At 36.1% G+C, this 20,601-nt stretch overlaps 1 protein-coding gene across 1 annotated transcript in view; it reads left to right on the forward strand.

Annotated features, from left to right (window-relative positions):
• Positions 1–1,179: 1,179 nt before the first annotated feature.
• The window catches only part of LOC113078395 (aminomethyltransferase, mitochondrial-like), a 30,560-nt gene continuing 11,138 nt past the window's right edge, over positions 1,180–20,601 (forward strand). The window contains exon 1 of the mRNA XM_026250728.1: positions 1,180–1,446. Coding sequence (XP_026106513.1) covers positions 1,336–1,446 — 111 coding nt within the window. The 5' untranslated portion in view covers positions 1,180–1,335. The remainder of the gene's footprint in view (positions 1,447–20,601) is intronic.

Raw genomic sequence — 20,601 nt, forward strand, 5'->3', positions numbered from 1 at the left:
TGAAAGCAGTGCAAACCACTTTTGTGTTTATAATTTGACGACTCCATGTCTGTCTCAAGTTCAACGTTTTTTACTGTTTTGCACGCAATGCCATGTTCACCCGGGGATTCCCCAGTTCCAATTACAAACAAATTACACCAAATTCATCATTGTTCGTTTCAAACATTTATTTAATTTTCAGTCAAATATGCTGTTGTCATTATTTATTCAAATCAATTCGCAAAAAAATGAAATGCGATCAAACTAAAAGTAGTCAAATGCGATAGGGAGACCCGGCTGTCAATCAAAATCTTCCAGTAACGCGGGCGGGCCCCCTGATTGGTCCGGGCCCGTAAGCAACCGCTTACCCTGCTTACCGATAGTTACGCCTGTGCGCGGGTCGCCTTTCATGGAAGTCACCGCCATAGCGTAGCCCTAACGGACAGATTGCTCTACAGTGCGCGTTTCGTAACTTTGTTGTTTTTGCGAATAAAACACTGACACCTGTGTCAGCCACCGTAGCTTCTAACTGCACCTTTAAAACTGAAATCCGATTCTCCAGCAAATGAAGGATATTTCAAAGTTAGGATCTTGACGAATCACAACCAAAAATTAACAAAGTTTTACTGTATGTTTATAAAAATGTAATTAGTGTAGGCTATGCTGACCTGATATGTGTTATATTAAATAACAAGTTAAAGATTTTTGATGTGTGCTTAGTTTTTTCTATGAAATAATTCAAAATATTTTTTTTTTTTTTTTTTTTTGTGCTTTATAACATAAGGCCCAAGTATTGGTAGATATATTAAAATGTGAACAACTTTTTGTTCTTATCGGCTCTTTGTTGAAATATATCATTTGTAAGCAGACTACTGGAGGCAGTAAGTTGGAGTTTTAAAGCTTTAATTAATCACAATGCATTAAAAATACACATTTAAAAAAAATCTAAATGTATTGCAAATGTAATTCACTTATTTGGACAAAAGCATCTGCCAAATGTATAAACAAAAAAAAAAATGTATACCCAAATATTTGTTCCTCAAAAGTACTAAAACAATTGTTATAGCCTATTCCTAGCAAAACGCATAATTACATTTTTTATGATGCAATTCTAAAAGGAAACTGCCTATGAGTCATCGTTTATCGAAAGAGTAATTTGGCTGCAGAGCTGCTCAACAGCATGTGCACGTTAGGAATTTCAACTACATTTCCCAGGATTCCTTGAATTTACTCTCCTTGTTTTGCAGGGAAAGCAGAATTACGAGAGTGAGAGTCGAGTCCATCCGAGCTGTCAGTGCCTGCCCTGGGCTTTTTATTTTTATATAACAACTGTTGTGAAACTGATCGAAAGGCAACATGTTTGCTCGGTCTTTTGCAAACGGACTCTGTAACCGACTTCCAAGAGAAACCACGCGGACTGTTGGTCTGAGGGCAACGGGGCGGCAGGATAGGCAAGCTTCCACAGAGGTATGTAGGGAACTGGGATCATTAAAACATCATAAGCTGTGCAAATGTTAAACAACTTGAAATAAACCGTCTTTGCAAAACCGTGACAAAAAGCTAAAGATAATTAAAAAAAGTAAAAGTAAACTCTTTACTTAGTGCATTTCAGTATAATGTCTTGACTACTGAGATGATTGTGAATCTAGTGCTCTGTTATGGTTCAGGGTGTCGTTCATGCAGGACAAACACAGCGGGGTCAAGTTGGTTTTGTTTTCGATATTCGTGACACATTCAGCGGTAAACGCCAATAACTCCAAAACGAATTGCCCTAAAAAAATCTAAGCAGTGTGACAGCCAAAAGGGCAAAGCTGAACATGTTTCACATCCTTCTTTTTCTATATTTCCCCTCGATATAATAAGCACGGCCCCATGCAAGCCGTCGCAATGTGCAAAAAGCCGGGAGAGAACGCTCTCAGCAGAGCCTTCAGTTAGGGACCGTGGGGAAAGTGCAAACTTTCTTCGTTTTTTGCTATAGCTCAGTAGGCGTTGTTTTTGTAATAGCTTTTTAGTTAAAGGGCATATAGACATGATAACAGTGTCAATCAATAGTGGGGAACCGTGGACATTTTTAACAACCTTTCTTTTTACCACTACTGGTAGAAAAGAGAATTGCATGTCCAAAATTAACCTTCTTTTTGTAATAACTTTCTACAGAAGGAAGATAGAGAGATGAAACCAGTGTCAATAAATAGAGGGAGAGAGTGGATATTTTTCACATCCTTTCATTTTACCCCAAGTGGCTGATAAGGGAATTGCATGTCCAAATTTAACCTTCTTTTTGTAATAACTTTCTACAGCAGTGAAACAGAGACTTGAAACCAGTGTCAATCAATAGTGGCGGACAGTGGACATTTTTCACATCCTTTCATTTTACCACAAGTGGCTGATAAGGGAATTGCATGTCCAAAATAAACCTTCTTTTTGTAATAACTTTCTACAGCAGTGAGACAGGTACATGAAACCAGTGTCAATTAGTAGAAGGAGAGAGTGGACATTTTTCACAACCCTGAATTTTACCCCTACTGGTAAAAAAGGGAATTGCATGTCCAAAATGAACCTTCTTTTTGTAATAACTTTCTACAGCAGGGAGACAGAGACATGAAACCACTGTCAATCAATAGAGCGGGACAGTGGACATTTTTCACAACCTTTATTTTTACCCCTACTGGTAAAAAAGGGAATTACATGTCCAAAATTAACATTCTTTTTGTAATAACTTTCTACAGCAGAGAGACAGAGACATGAAACCACTGTCAATCAATAGAGGGGGAGAGTGGACATTTTTCACAACCTTTCGTTTTAACCCAAGTGGCTTATTAGGGAACTGCATGTCCAAAATTAACCTTATTTTTGTAATAACTTTCTACAGCAGGGAGACAGAGACATGAAACCACTGTCAATCAATAGAGGGGGAGAGTGGACATTTTTCACAACCTTTATTTTTACCCCTACTGGTAAAAAAGGGAATTGCATGTCCAAAATTAACATTCTTTTTGTAATAACTTTCTACAGCAGGGAGACAGAGACATGAAACCAGTGTCAATCAATAGAGGGAGAGAGTGGACATTTTTCACAACCTTTCATTTCACCCCAAGTGGCTGATTAGGGAACTGCATGTCCAAAATAAACCTTCTTTTTGTAATAACTTTCTACAGCAGTGAGACAGAGACATGAAACCACTGTCAATCAATAGAGGGGGACAGTGGACATTTTTCACAACCTTTCTTTTTTACCCCTACTGGTAAAAAAGGGAATTGCATGTCCAAAATTAACCTTATTTTTGTAATAACTTTCTACAGCAGTGAGACAGAGACATGAAACCACTGTCAATCAATAGAGGGGGAGAGTGGACATTTTTCACAACCTTTCTTTATACCCCTACTGGTAAAAAAGGGAATTGCATGTCCAAAATAAACCTTCTTTTTGTAATAACTTTCTACAGCAGTGAGACAGGTACATGAAACCAGTGTCAATCAGTAGAGGGAGAGAGTGGACATTTTTCACAACCTTTCTTTTTACCCCTACTGGTAAAAAAGGGAATTGCATGTCCAAAATAAACCTTCTTTTGTAATAACTTTCTACAGCAGGGAGACAGAGACATGAAACCACTGTCAATCAATAGAGGGGGACAGTGGACATTTTTCACAACCTTTCCTTTTATCCCTACTGGTAGAAAAGGGAATTGCATGTCCAAAATTGACATTCTTTTTGTAATAACTTTCTACAGCAGGGAGACATAGACACGAAACCAGTGTCAATCAATAGAGGGAGAGAGTGGACATTTTTCACAACCTTTGGTTTTACCCCAAGTGGCTTATTAGGGAATTGCATGTCCAAAATTATCCTTCTTTTTGTAATAACTTTCTACAGCAGGGAGATAGAGACACGAAACCAGTGTCAATCAATAGAGGGGGAGAGTGGACATTTTTCACAACCTTTCGTTTTAACCCAAGTGGCTTATTAGGGAATTGCATGTCCAAAATAAACCTTCTTTTTGTAATAACTTTCTACAGCAGGGAGACAGAGACATGAAACCACTGTCAGTCAATAGAGGGGGACAGTGGACATTTTTCACAACCTTTCTTTTTACCCCTACTGGTAGAAAAGGGAATTGCATGTCCAAAATTGACATTCTTTTTGTAATAACTTTCTACAGCAGGGAGACATAGACACGAAACCAGTGTCAATCAATAGAGGGGGAGAGTGGACATTTTTCACAACCTTTCTTTTTACCCCTACTGGTAAAAAAGGGAATTACATGTCCAAAATAAATCTTCTTTTTGTAATAACTTTCTACAGCAGTGAGACAGAGACATGAAACCACTGTCAATCAATAGAGGGGGCAGTGGACATTTTTCACAACCTTTCTTTTTACCCCTACTGGTGAAAAAGGGAATTGCATGTCCAAAATAAACCTTCTTTTTGTAATAACTTTCTACAGCAGGGAGACATAGACACGAAACCAGTGTCAATCAATAGAGGGGGAGAGTGGACATTTTTCACAACCTTTCTTTTTACCCCTACTGGTAAAAAAGGGAATTGCATGTCCAAAATAAACCTTCTTTTTGTAATAACTTTCTACAGCAGGGAGACATAGACACGAAACCAGTGTCAATCAATAGAGGGGGAGAGTGGACATTTTTCACAACCTTTCGTTTTACCCCAAGTGGCTTATTAGGGAATTGCATGTCCAAAATAAACATTCTTTTTGTCATAACTTTCTACAGCAGGGAGACATAGACACGAAACCAGTGTCAATCAATAGAGGGGGAGAGTGGACATTTTTCACAACCTTTCTTTTTACCCCTACTGGTAAAAAAGGGAATTGCATGTCCAAAATAAACCTTCTTTTTGTAATAACTTTCTACAGCAGGGAGACATAGACACGAAACCAGTGTCAATCAATAGAGGGGGAGAGTGGACATTTTTCACAACCTTTCTTTTTACCCCTACTGGTAAAAAAGGGAATTGCATGTCCAAAATAAACCTTCTTTTTGTAATAACTTTCTACAGCAGTGAGACAGAGACATGAAACCACTGTCAATCAATAGAGGGGGACAGTGGACATTTTTCACAACCTTTCCTTTTATCCCTACTGGTAGAAAAGGGAATTGCATGTCCAAAATTGACATTCTTTTTGTAATAACTTTCTACAGCAGGGAGACATAGACACGAAACCAGTGTCAATCAATAGAGGGGGAGAGTGGACATTTTTCACAACCTTTCTTTTTACCCCTACTGGTAAAAAAGGGAATTGCATGTCCAAAATAAACCTTCTTTTTGTAATAACTTTCTACAGCAGTGAGACAGATACATGAAACCAGTGTAATTTAATAGAGGGGGAGAGTGGACATTTTTCACAACCTTTCTTTTTACCCCTACTGGTAAAAAAGGGAATTGCATGTCCAAAATAAATCTTCTTTTTGTAATAACTTTCTACAGCAGGGAGACATAGACACGAAACCAGTATCAATCAATAGAGGGGGAGAGTGGACATTTTTCACAACCTTTCGTTTTACCCCTACTGGTAAAAAAGGGAATTGCATGTCCAAAATAAACCTTCTTTTTGTAATAACTTTCTACAGCAGTGAGACAGAGACATGAAACCACTGTCAATCAATAGAGGGGGACAGTGGACATATTTCACAACCTTTCTTTTTACCCCTATTGGTAAAAAAGGGAATTGCATGTCCAAAATTAACATTATTTTTGTAATAACTTTCTACAGCAGTGAGACAGAGACATGAAACCAGTGTCAATCAATAGAGGGAGAGAGTGGACATTTTTCACAACCTTTCATTTCACCCCAAGTGGCTGATTAGGGAACTGCATGTCCAAAATAAACCTTCTTTTTGTAATAACTTTCTACAGCAGGGAGACAGAGACATGAAACCACTGTCAGTCAATAGAGGGGGACAGTGGACATTTTTCACAACCTTTCTTTTTACCCCTACTGGTAAAAAAGGGAATTGCATGTCCAAAATAAACATTCTTTTTGTAATAACTTTCTACAGCAGTGAGACAGAGACATGAAACCACTGTCAATCAATAGAGGGGGACAGTGGACATTTTTCACAACCTTTCTTTTTACCCCTACTGGTAAAAAAGGGAATTGCATGTCCAAAATTAACATTATTTTTGTAATAACTTTCTACAGCAGTGAGACAGAGACATGAAACCAGTGTCAATCAATAGAGGGAGAGAGTGGACATTTTTCACAACCTTTCATTTCACCCCAAGTGGCTGATTAGGGAACTGCATGTCCAAAATAAACCTTCTTTTTGTAATAACTTTCTACAGCAGGGAGACAGAGACATGAAACCACTGTCAGTCAATAGAGGGGGACAGTGGACATTTTTCACAACCTTTCTTTTTACCCCTACTGGTAGAAAAGGGAATTGCATGTCCAAAATTGACATTCTTTTTGTAATAACTTTCTACAGCAGGGAGACATAGACACGAAACCAGTGTCAATCAATAGAGGGGGAGAGTGGACATTTTTCACAACCTTTCGTTTTACCCCAAGTGGCTTATTAGGGAATTACATGTCCAAAATAAACCTTCTTTTTGTAATAACTTTCTACAGCAGGGAGACAGAGACATGAAACCAGTGTCAATCAATAGAGGGGGACAGTGCACATTTTTTACAACCTTTCTTTTTACCCCTACTGGTAGAAAAGGGAATTACATGTCCAAAATTAGCCTCCTTTTTGTAATAACTTTCTACAGCAGGGAGACAGAGACATGAAACCAGTGTCAATCAATAGAGGGGGAGAGTGGACATTTTTCACAACCTTTATTTTTACCCCTTAATGACTTTTCTTCAACAGTTTTGATTCAACATACTGGTTGATCAAAACATACTTTAACATTACGAAAGAAATTTTTATTTAGTTATATTCATTAACTTTCAGTAGTTTTTTTTTTTTTTTTTGCAACACATTATTTGTATTTATTAATTTATTCTCTGGAAAATTGAATTTGTGTGTATGTGTGTGTGTATATGTACATGATAAGATTTTTTTATGTATATGTTTTAAGATTTAAGAGAGAAGGACACATTAATATTTCCTGTTCATAAATGTAGGGGTGTAGTTAAAATCAATCTCGGCCAATACAGGAAAACATTTGCAAATTTACAAATAAAATATAAAAGATAAACACACACGCACACACACACACACACACATATTTATATATATTTGAACATCACTATTAAAAGAAAAAAATACAAAATTTGTTTTTAAAATAAAACATTAATTAACATTTAAAATTTATTTTATAATATGAAATTTAGAGGTAACGGTTCGGGGCAGCCACCAGCCATTGGAAAGCACCCAAAAAATTATAATTATGATTATGTTATAATATATGTTTTAAGCTTACTAATATTTTACATTTTATGGGGGGTTTAAATAAATAACACAAGGATCTTGGTAAATATCTAATGTTTGAATACTTAAATGCATTTTTCAATTGTTTTTTGGTTGTGGGACATTACTTGGCACCAATTCTGTGCTGCTCATATTCATATCAGACATTTTAGTTGACAGATGAAGGCTGTGATACTGTAGGTGTTCACTAGATGGATAGGATAAGAAATATGAGCAAGGTCCTGCTAAATTCAAGAAGATACAATGACCAACAAATACATAAATTATGTTAGTATGTACTGTAAGTATAGTATTATTTCTGCACTACTAGATCATTAAAATAATTTAAATAATGTTTTTACATAATTACAAGTTTTGGTAGTATTTTAAAAATAAGTCTAATTTGTTAACGCTATTTAATGCATTACTATACATTAACTGAATATGAACAATATATATTTTTAGAGCATTTATCAATCTTTTAATGTTTTAATGTTACTTGATTTATTTTTGTTCATGTTGATTCACGGTACATTAACTTATGTTAACAGATACACAAATGAAAATTAATAATGTATTTTTAGTATGTAATTATATAATTAATGCTATAAAAAATATTGTTCAAGTTAACATGCACAGTTAAGTACTGTTAACATATTAAAGGAACATTCCACTTTTTTGGAAATAGGCTCATTCTCAAACTCCCAGTTTATACCATTTTTGAATCCATTCAGCCAATATCAGGTTTTGAGACCAGCAGCATGGCATTCAGAAATGACCAAAGAGTATGGGTATTTTTCCTATTTAAAACTTTCCTCTTTTGTAGTTCTATTTTGTACTAAGACCGGTGGAAAATGTAAAGTTGTGATTTTCTAGGGTGATATGATTAAAAACTATACTCATTCTGGTGTAATAATCAAGGAACGGTGCAGCCATAACATGAGTGCAGCCATTGCAGTGATATCACTGCAGTAAAACTCAACTCATTAACTCTGGGGGAGTTGGAGAATGAGCATATTTCCAAAAAAGGGGAGTGTTCCTTTAAACCTTATTGTAAACCATTATCAAAGGTTTATATTTTGTTGTCTGTGTGCATGGTGTTTAACCATTTCATTGCTGTAACCCTTAAAACCAGACTGCCAAACGGTTAATATCAATGCATGCACACCTCTTTCCCAATGACACTAGAGGATGGTGGTTGCACTAGTGACTTGGGCTCGTCATTGCAGCTTGAAGCATTTTGTACTTTAATTTAGTAATGGCATTTTCCACCAGGGAGATGTAAAAGCAGTGTCAGTTAATAGAGGGAGACAGTGATCAACTTACACAACCTCAAATTTAATCCTTACTGTTGCACAAGGTAGTTGCATTTACAAATTGTACCTTATTTACATCCTGACAATTACGAAATTTATGTAATGCAGAATGATCCTGTTAATACTGTAAACTAATTTGAAACGACAACAGCCAACAGTACAATAGCCTTTTTGACTGAACTGGTATTTAATACACTGATCATAAATTTATACTGATTTTAAAATTGACTGATTTTAACATTTATAAGGAGCTGATCAAAACAAAAAACAACAACAACAACAAAAAAAAACATTCAAGAGTAAACAATATATTTTAACACCTACACTTGTAAAGTACTTTTTACTTATAGAAAACACAATCACTTTCTCGTCTTCCATTTTTGTACCTCTTTTTTAATCATTCCGAGACAGACAGAGTGGTACCATTTTTCACAGTTGCTGCACTGAATCTAGTGGAAATAAAAATTGTCACAAGTAAACTTAATTTTTAATTATATTGAACATATGTTACGTTCGGGAACCCAGGGAAACACAGGAGAAAAGAGATCCAAACACACTGTGAGTTTAATGGGTAATCCAAATTCAGAATCCAACAAGCAGGGGTCAAAACCAAAAATCCATCCAAACAAACAAACAGGAATAGGAATAGGAACAGGAATAGAACTTGAAACTCGTAAGGCGAGGAAACTGGGTGACAGAAAGAAAGGACTCCATGAAAACAAACAGAAACAGACCGGTTAATATAGGCAGGGTAATGACTATCAAGTGAAGACACCTGAGTGCAATTAACAGAAGTGCAATTACTGTGATGAAGGGACAAGGCTTTGTGGGAATTGTAGTGCCTGCGGTGAGGTGCCTATGGGGAAGTGAGACCACTAGTGGAGACTCAGGGAAACAGAGACCAGACAGCCTGACAACATATTAAGTTAAAAATAAACTGTAATTCATTCTTTTATTACTACATTATTAAGATATTAATAGTAATTTCAGCTTAAAATCATCAAATTGAAATATAGACAATTGAACAAACAGTAAAAATAATAAAACCTTTTGATCTGTATTGACCTAATACAAAATACTACTTAATATTTGATTTAAAGTCATTTCTGTATTAACTGCATACTAATTATCGGCATAATAATTATCTATATAGTTGAAATAATTTAACATTTCAGCTCTACAGATTGTATAATACCTCATCTTCATGGGGAAGTTGTGGCCTAGTCCCAACTGCTCCCCGGGCGCTGCAGCATAAATGGCTGCCCACTGCTCCGGTGTGTGTTCATGGTTTGTGTGTGTGCACCTTGGATGGGTTAAATGCAGAGCACAAATTCTGAGTATGGGTCACCATACTTGGCTGAATGTCATGTCACTTTACTAATTACTAATTTCTCAATGAAGGAGCCATGCTTCCAACTGGACACTCTTTTCCACACAGGGAGCAATGCTGTTCGGGTTGAATACTGAAAATACAATATCACAAATCAAAGTTTTATTTTAACCATTTGGTCAGAAAGACAGACAGACCGACCAGTGTATCGACAAACAGATAGACAGACAGACAGACACTAACCTAAAGGATTATTAGGAACACCATACTAATAATGTGTTTGACCCCCTTTCATCTTCAGAACTGCCTTAATTCTATGTGGCATTGATTCAATAAGGTGCTGAAAGCATTCTTTATAAATGTTGGCCCATATTGATAGGATAGCATCTTACAGTTGATAGAGATTTGTGGGATGCACATCCAGGGCACGAAGCTCTCTAACCACCATATCCCAAAGATGCTCTATTGGGTTGAGATATGGTGACTGTGGGGGCCATTTTAGTACAGTGAACTCATTGTCATGTTCAAGAAACCAATTTGAAATGATTCAAGCTTTGTGATATGGTGCATTATCCTGCTGGAAGTAACCAGCAGAGGATGGGTACATGGTGGTCATAAAAGGATGGACATGGTCAGAAACAATGCTCAGGTAGGGCGTGGCATTTAAACGATGCACAATTGGCACTAAGGGGCCTAAAGTGTGCCAAGAAAACATCCCCCACACCATTACACCACCACCACAAATTGTAGCTTATTTTTTCTATTTGTAGTGGAGATGCGTGGTACCCGGTTGGGTCTTCTGCTGTTGTAGCCCATCCGCCTCAAGGTTGTGCGTGTTGTGGCTTCACAAATGCTTTGCTGCATACCTCGGTTGTAACAAGTCATTATTTCAGTCAAAGTTGCTCTTCTATCAGCTTGAATCAGTCAGCCCATTCTCCTCTGACCTCTAGCATCAACAAGGCATTTTCGCCCACAGGACAGCCGCATACTGGATGTTTTTCCCTTTTCACACCATTCTTTGTAAACCCTAGAAATGGTTGAACGTGAAAATCCCAGTAACTGAGCAGATTGTTAAATACTCAGACTGGCCCGTCTGACACCAACAACCATGCCACGCTCAAAATTGCTTAAATCACCTTTCTTTCCCATTCTGACATTCAGTTTGGAGTTCAGGAGATTGTCTTGACCAGGACTACACCCCTAAATGCATTGAAGCAACTGCCATGTGTTTGGTGATTGGATTGTACGCTGAAATTTTCTACTGACAGCTACAGATAAAGACATACTGTAGATTACTGTCTTTAAACAATTTAAAGCTTCTGACAATTATAGTGTTCTAATAATTTTTTCCACCACTGTATAGATGAGCGTATGGTTACAGTAAGAGAGGTAGATGGATAGATTTACTAGCAGGAAGATCATAATTCATAAAAAAATGTGCACAGACAGTCAGGTGCCAAATACATCTTTGATCTCAGACAAATACTTTTTTTTAGGTTCTTATAGACCGTTCATTCATTAATCTGTCATGAGAAAATAATTATTAAAACAATGTAGAATTTTAAGCATCAGGAAGTTACTAGTTAATTAAATGGCGATGCGGGATTGCAAGTTGACCTATATGTGCGGAATGCAAAATCCAGGCTTTTAAACATACACCAAAAAACACCACAGTTCTGCCAAAAAGGGAGTGCTAAAAAAATAAATAAATAAATCACTGTCATTTTGCTTCAGTATGATCCATGAACTTTGCAATTATGTCCGCATGAATGCATCTTTTCATCAAACTGAAATGGCCATTAATGACAAGAATACAAAGATTGTCATATCATGATCAAAATAATATCAATAATAAGCAGTGGTGTCAAAAGTATTGGCATTCATTACTCAAGTAGAAGTATAGATACTAGGGTTTAAAAAGACTTTTGTAGAAGTTGAAGTATCAACTCAAGCTTTTTACTCAAGTAAAAGTGTAAAAGTACTGGTTTAAAAAACTACTTAAAGTATAAAAGTAAAAGTAATGTAAGGAAAAAAAATGCCATTAAGAACAAAAGCTTGGGCCATCTAAAGGCCATAATGACTATAATGTTATATTAAAATGTTCTTGTTGAAAAATTTGGGAGGCACTAGGCTACCTGTTTCAGCCACATATATGCCCATTGAAAATGAACTCATTTTAGTACAATGCAAATACATTAAAGAGCTAGAGATATGATGACTAGTTGCCAATAAGTATTGTTATGGTGCAAAAAGTCAAACTTCAGAGGCATGTCATCAATAACCTTGAATGGAATGTAAATGTACATCCAAGCTTAGCTGCAGGAATCTGTGAGGGCAATGGACAAGAACATTGGTGCAGGCTAAAAACAATTACTCTTGTGTGGTTGACTATTTACAATAAACATTATAGTGCTGTCAAAATGAATGATTAATCTAAGTGATTATTCAAAAACTAAAAATGAAAAATAACTCATAATCCTGATACCTTCTTGATTGATAGCTTCTTGTATTCGGTACATACGTCTGCTATGTCCAGTGTTCGGAGGGTAACGAGTTACAAAGTTGATATAGAGCTTCACAGTCCCACCCACAGCCCGAGAGAGCTCTGGTGCCGGAAGTAAATTTCCCATTCATTTCTCCCATTCACTTTCGGAAAAATCCGTATCTAAAGAGTTTTAGAGCATGTGTGAGGATAACCAGCTACGGCTGAACTCATAAGCATATAACATATCATTTCAAGTGAAAAAATTAAGACAAAATCCAAAAAAAGTCAAAGGTACAAGACTGTGTACATATTTTCATTTCGAGCGCAGGAACTACTCATCCCATAAACCACCGCGCCCCATTGAATTTGACTGAAGCCACAACTGCGAACGAGGCAACGAGCCTTTTGAGCGACATCCAAATCTGATGACGGCCGCTCCAGTGAATTTTATTTTATATAGTGAATGTGCATTAATAGCAGTTCTTTCAGTATTAATCGTGTAAATAAATAGTGTTTTATATATGTATTGTGTATTGATTTTTATTTTATCATCGTGTATTTTATATTGTGTGCGTGTGTGAAAGTGGTTAACGATAACGTCAGCAATGGTGCAGTGCTTTGTACCTGACTGAAATCACCGCTCAGTTGTCAACACATGTCGTTGCCATTACACAAATGTTCAGTAAATGCACAAAAAGGTATGTCTAGGCTAAATATTGTTTTGACAGTGGCATTATAAAATGCTTGATATGACTCATTTCATATGGAGGCTACAGTAGCCTAGCTAAAGTGGACGATAATGCTAACTAAAGTTACCAACCTCCCTGCAAAACTCTCAATGGCAGCCAAGGAGATCATGATTGCACTGATAAGTCTACCGTGCAAAAACGCAATACAGGTTTTTATTTTATTTTATTTTTTTATTAATGATCTTCAGTCTTCACGGACCTTTGCGGGGTTTAACCAGACGGTTATACGAGCTCCACCAATCAGATGCATCACTGTGGGATTGTGGGATTGTTCAGGATTGTGGGTAATGAAGTACTTAGCCAAGACATAGCGAATAAAAGGCATTTAGATCAAAACAAGGTTAGTGCCCCCATGATCTTTTTACGTTTATATGAGCATATACTGTTGCTTAGTACAGCCGTAGCTGGTTTTAAGTCTACCATGTATGGTTACGTTTTAATGGCTTATACCCCAAATGTCAATGCAGAAATTGCATTGAATTTTTAGTTCCGGCACCAGCTGTGGGTGGGACTGTGATGCTCTATAGCCTAGATATCACAACATTGTCATTTGCGTCATTAATCGCAAACGATAATTTATTAAAACGTCTCACTACCCAACTACCTACAGTAGCTTAATTTGTGGAGGACGAAGAGAAAGCACCCATTTGGCAAATGAGCCAGTAGTGAGAAATAAATAATAACTTTTAAGTAGGGTCCAGTGCCTTTTCGATACTTTTAAAATGGTACTGGCGCCTCAACGTGCCTGAACCGATACTTAAAAAAAAAAAAAAAAGAACTACAAAAAAAACTATGGATAACATTAAAGAACATTACAAATATTTAAAATAAATCCATAGCTTTCACCTTGGATGCTCTCATTTCCCAAGTTGTGCTTCCCTTAATCTAAGGCTAATAAATGTATTTCACAATCTGGGTCATTATTTAATACAAAAGTACACATAATGTTTCTACTGTATCTCTGTCACTCACTCTGATATTTAGTTAAGATGAGTGCTGTCTGTCACTGTCTTAAATCACTTCTGTGAATGACTGTATGCTCATTCTTTATAAAGTAACTACAATCTCGTTTTTAAAATACAGTACTGTGCAAAAGTCTTATGGAAAAGAAAGAATAGTGTTTTCACCCCAAAAAAGGGTTTTAAGCCAGTTATTTATATCTTTTGCTGCAATGTGTCAGTAGGACAGTAGTTTGCCATTAATTTTAATAATAATCTAGTGCGATTTTGAATGCACAAGCAGTTTGACAATGGCAAAATGAATGTTTGGAATTGTAAACTGATATTTTATACTGACAGTGACACTCTACAGCAAAATATATAAATAACTGGCCGAACACCATTCTTTTAAGTGAAAATACTGCCTAAGACTTTTGCACAGTAGTGTATGTACGTATGATTAAATGAGGTATATTTAAATAAGTGTAAGGAAACAGCTGTTTCGTGATTAGCGGTGACAAGCGAAAACTTTACACTAGATGAGAAACCGACTGATCGTGACCTTTTGTAAACTGTATTTATGACAAAGAACTTCACAGATACAGATATTCTAACAATCTATCGGTAAACACACACCTTGTGTCCTCTGTCTCTGTTTGAGCTCGCGCTGCTCCACCGTGGTCGGCGGATTGAAGAGCGTGCTGAAAGACGGGAGGAGACCGGACTGACGCCGGTTTCATTTGAAATTTAAGCGGACTGACTCTGAGGCGATCGGATACTACTGGTTCCAACCTACTTTTAAGAAATATATTTTTTGATAAACGAACCCAAAACTGTCTATGCAGTGTGATGTGACTTGTGTCATGTGCAGGTGTGATGGATCGCGTATGGACCAATAGGGTGTCGGAATGGTATATGTGTATACTTCTCATCCAACCACAATCAAATTCACTCCATCCGGATGGCGCGATTTATCTGGATAGGGTTTTTTTCTTTCTCTCTCTCTGAACGATAACAATCCGGTATGAAATAGCAGTAACGAAGCTATTTTTTTTAATGTAAGGAGTAGAAAGTACAGATACTTGCGTGAAAATGTAAGGAGTAGAAGTAAAAAGTCGGCTGAAAAATAATTACTCAAGTAAAGTATAGATACCCCAAATTTCTACTTAAGTACAGTAACGAAGTATTTGTACTTCGTTACTTGACACCTCTGATAATAAGCTATTTCTTGTCATATATTCTATACCCAGTACTTGAGGAAATAAAATTTTGTAAATAATTGTAATAAGACAATACAGTAATATAGTGATTCGAAATCAATTGCAATATTTAATTTATGATAAAATAGTATCTTAACTGTTAATACGTTAAAAGTGTTCATACAAATAGTGCACAGCAAATCAAAATAGTTCAGTATTCAGTTCAAGAACTCAGAACTCCTTCAAGACTGTTGGAAGACCATTTCAGGTGACTACCTCTTGAAGCTCATCAAGAGAATGCCAAGAGTGTGCAAAGCAGTAATCAAAGCAAAAGGTGGCTACTTTGAAGAACCTACAATATGACATATTTTCAGTTGTTTCACAATATTTTGTTATGTATATAATTCCATATATAATTCCACATTTGTTAATTCATAGTTTTGATGCCTTCAGTGTGAATCTTCAATTATCATGAAAATAAAGAAAACTCGTTGAATGAGAAGGTGTGTCCAAACTTTTGGTCTGTACTGTACATTAAATAGATATAAAAATAAATATAAAAATAGGTACATATAAATAGTGTTCTTTATAAGTGGATAGCATGTTCTATCTACTAAATCAGAAAGATGTATTTTATGTTGTCTCATAACATTTTTTTCAGGTACCTTTATTTGTACACTGAAAAAAGTGATTTTGGAGAGTTGTAAATATAATCTGTGGAAACCATATAAAATGTACATGATTATTGCAGCCAGCCAACGAATTCTAAAGTAATGGGTAAATTCTACATATGCTACCCATTCATCAACAGTAAGAACCATCACATAGAAAAATGCAGTAAAATATACCCCCAAACCGTGAGTTATTTTGCTTTAAATTGCGCATGCGTCAGCCCGCGTTTTTGATTGAGTGTGGACTCATATAAACACTGAAGCAGTGTTAAAAGTAACACTGAAGCAGAGTTGAAGTTAATGAGATAATTAAGAAATGAATTGGGTCATGATTGACCATTATTGAAGACATCTGATGTTAACAAGCAGACTCACCAAACTAGAAAATCACAATTTGTGTGTTACCATTATAGTGGTCAATGTTTCCTTTAGTTGGGTTCTTGAACCTTCAGATGCTTACTTTAGACTTTGTGGGGCTGTGTTAACAGAATGATAACAGACAGACCAGCCCAAAGACAATCATGTGTGCTATTGATTGTTGTTTGAACTAATTGTCATGGAATGACCTGAATGCGTCAGTTCAGGTTTCTTTAATGTATACATAAATCAAGTGGTGGTGGGGGGATAGGAATCCAGCATTTTTTGGCATAATATGACATGTTTTTAAAAGTTAGTTCTACATAAAGAAAGAATTATTACGTTTAGAAACACAGACATCAAGAATCAGCGTGAGCATCACAACAATGGTGACCATCAAAAAGCATGTTGTAGCCAATAAAAACTCATCCATTGCTCCCATCATGCATTGTGGCATGAATAAATTATGAGCTGAACTGTCTTTTTAACTTTTTAATAACTAAATTTTATTTTTGCTGAGATATTTTTTACCTTATTTTAATGAGTAAGTAGCTGTTGAATATATACATAAATGTGAGGTATTGTTACCCAATTTATGCAAGCATTTAATAGCTTTTTACTTCAGATAGTTTATACTCAATAAATGGGATTAAATCTACCCCACCAAAGTCGATGCAAATTGTTACCTCACATTTATTGGGTAAATCCTATAGATTAGTTTTTACAGTGTAATTGCATAGACATAAAACCATACATTGTTGACAAGGATTGTGCTATATGTAGTGAAGTGAAGTAAAGCAACATGATGGTGAAGTATAATAATAACAAATACTTGGAATTTGTGGAGTTTATCCCATCCACATGCACCTGGCATATACTTTGTATATTTACACATTACTCCTGTCATTGTGTCAACAGTGTATGGTTTATATCTATCCTTTATGTTTTTGTAAGCATAATGAACTCTTAACTCTACTTATCACAGTTTTGTTAGTTTGGACTAAGTCTGTCTTTCATACTTTGTCATTTGACCTATATTTTGTCTCACATTTTGATTACATAAGTTCACCTGTGGTGTTGCTAATTATTTCATTTGTTCTGTCTACGTTACGTTCTTGTCCTTTTAGTTTGACTTTGTCGGGTAATGTTTTAGACCTCATGACTGCTATCTGTGGATACCCTTTTCCTATGTCATGTGGAATAAATACCTTCTGAATCTTCTCCTATTTGCACCTTTTTCTACAACCTAGCTTCAGTGTGAAACTACAAAATATAAGGTTCTTTAAAAGTTTAAGATCTTAAGAACTACCATCACCATGTTTCAAGTAAAACACTTTATTAGTAATATGTAGTAACCAAACCACAATAAAATAAATATTCATTCAATTAAATACATGTAATTAATTAAAATAATTAGTAACACTATATTTCAGAGTCTATTAATTAACTAGTTGCTTATAAGTATGCATATTTATAGAATATTAGCCATTTATTAGTAGTAAGCACATATTAACAGAGGTGTAAAATACTTGAGTAATTTTACTTGAGGCAGCAAAAGTTTCGTTTCACCCGCAAAAAAAAAAAAGTTTATTTATTATTTGTTCTGTTTTGATAGAGCCATTAGCTATGATAAACTGAATGCACAAAATAGTGCAAATAAAATCTGTGATGAAAATTTAAATACTATTAATATTTTTGTGGGACTTTTTTCTCATGAATCTAATTAGTCACAAATAACAATTTATCAATATTTGCTAGGAAAAAACTATAAATGCCCAAAATAAAAATTGAAAAGATTAATTGTCCTTTTAGACAGTGACGCTGAATAGACAACACAAATAAAATGGACTTTAAAAACGTTAACGTTTTTTTGTATTAGTTCTATCACTCTACTCATTAATTGAACACATTCTAGTATTCTGTTTCGAATATATTTCTAGCCTCTCCATCACATCTTGCTCTTCTGTCACAGTCTTATCTCTTTCTGTCACTGTCTTCTGTGAGTGTTGTGTTTGTTTGGTGCCATGTGCTCTATCCTGTCTTTTTCTGATCCCACCCACCTTGTTACCTCATTATTGTTTAGTTGCTCCACCTGTGTTTCTCAATTGCTCCCGGACTCATTACCTTCACTCCGCACAGCTGTTTCATCCACTCACACACTTACACAATGTAGCAGAAATGAGTCGAACCAGACAAATTAAAGAGTCTATCAGAGCTGTGTGCATTGAAACGAGAGCCGAACTCCTCAGGAAGTCATAAATCAGTTCTAGTGCCACAAGAAACAAGCAAGATAACCAACCAACCAACTTGTTCACACAACAGCTTTCAACATTAACACCAATAGAACAATTATTGACAATTTTAATTCGAAGAAGACATTGTCAAATTTATTGTTCGTGATTGAAATGCAAAGCTGGACATCACATGTAAACCCAGGAGATCAAGTTAAATACTTGCATTGACTTCCCCCCACCCAGCAGAACCAGACTGAAATTCCTAAGGGGGAAGGGCTTTAAACCTTTGTCTTCACAGAAAAGTCCCTTTGCCAGAGAATGGCAAAGAAACTGCTTTTTGTACATTATATATGGACCAGAATGAACTCAAAAAGACTTATAAATGAATCGTTCCATTGCTTAACTCCATATTCATTTATGTGTAACCCACACCTTTGACTATCATGTATAATCACTTATTGTGTATGTCTTTTGATAACTATAGGATACATAGTCATGTCTAGAATTGATATAATCAAATTTTCTTGCTTGATATTGTCCTGACAATCATTTATTTGTAAAATATATCATAATCATGTTATAGGAATCATGTCCAAAATTAGACCCTGTGAGGCAAGAACCACATGCTTGGTAAGATAAACAAATGATTTATGATACCCCAGAGCCAAGACCATATCTGATTGGTCAAGGCAACATTTGAGGGGTGGCCAACAAGGAAGTTTAAATACTTTGGACACCATGAAATTTTGCTTTTAGTCTGCTTTTAGTCCCTTGCTGCTGCTATTAGCCATGTCTGTTTCTAGTCTCTAGCTATGCTTCTGCTAGCTTGTAGCTTCTAGCCATGCGGTTTAGTCATCACTGTTTGAGCGCAGTTCCTGCGTGCTTCGGCCTGCCTGCTGCTACTATGCCACGATAAGAAGGAACACAACCTAGTCTCGTCAAACTTTATTTCTTTTCTTTTTCCGTTTGAGAGTTTCGTGTTCTGAGTTAAGTTTTGTAACGTCGAGTCTCCGAAGCCTGACCTCGGATGCCCGTTCAACTTCGACCAGCGCACACGACTCTGCACTTTCAGCCAACGCCCAACAACCACGGGCTTCCCAAGACGTCACTTCACTACTGAACTTCCAGCCAATCAGCGACACCGGGATACCCCTTTCAACGGGAGTCCCTTTCACAGAAAACGAAGGCAACGTATCCCCAGATATTTGTTGTGCTGGTGTATCTAATATAATTTTAGTCACATTGAGGAACTCAATGCAAGGGCTAATTACGTGATTGATGGTTGTTCATGTCTATGCAATTTAACGTATTGCTGTAAACTTGGAATTCCATATTTCCATTCTCTTAAACTCATCTTTTCCTAACTTTCGATCTTCCTGCAACTTGTGTGAAAGTGTGAGTGCGTGCGTTTATGTGTTAGATTAGTTTATATGTCTTAGATTTATCTAATAAAGCCTTATTCATATTGAAAAGAGAAGTATCTTGTGTTTTGTGCTTACAAGTTAATGTCTTAAACTGCCGATCTTGTTACTGTTCTAATTAATAGTGTTTTCACTATAGTTTGGATATTAGTATCCAGCGCAGATTTGATGTTAAACGGCTAGTTCACTGAATCGCAGGGCGTCTCCGTGAACAGCCGTGAAACAGTGATTCTGTTCAAATTCCCTTTAAAATCTTAAATGATTCCCTTTGAGCTAAATTGACCTGTTTCCGTTACAACAAACACACCTGGTGCCCATTGTCAATGAGTATATATTCTCCACTCTCTAACCACTCTGTCAGGCTGTATTAATTGTGTAATGTAAATTGTGGTTTGTAAATGTTCCTGGATACTCGTGTTTTTGCATCTTGGCTGCGTCTGCTCTTGTCTCCGTGATTTGTTTCTGTTTTGTTTTGCCTTGTTGGCCTTTTTGTTCTCATTTATTAAAAAGTAATTTATTCCCTGCACTTGGACCCTGACCCTGTTT

This window comes from Carassius auratus, unplaced genomic scaffold (assembly GCF_003368295.1).
Source record: "Carassius auratus strain Wakin unplaced genomic scaffold, ASM336829v1 scaf_tig00025657, whole genome shotgun sequence".
In the NCBI taxonomy this organism is placed as follows: Eukaryota; Metazoa; Chordata; class Actinopteri; order Cypriniformes; family Cyprinidae; genus Carassius; species Carassius auratus.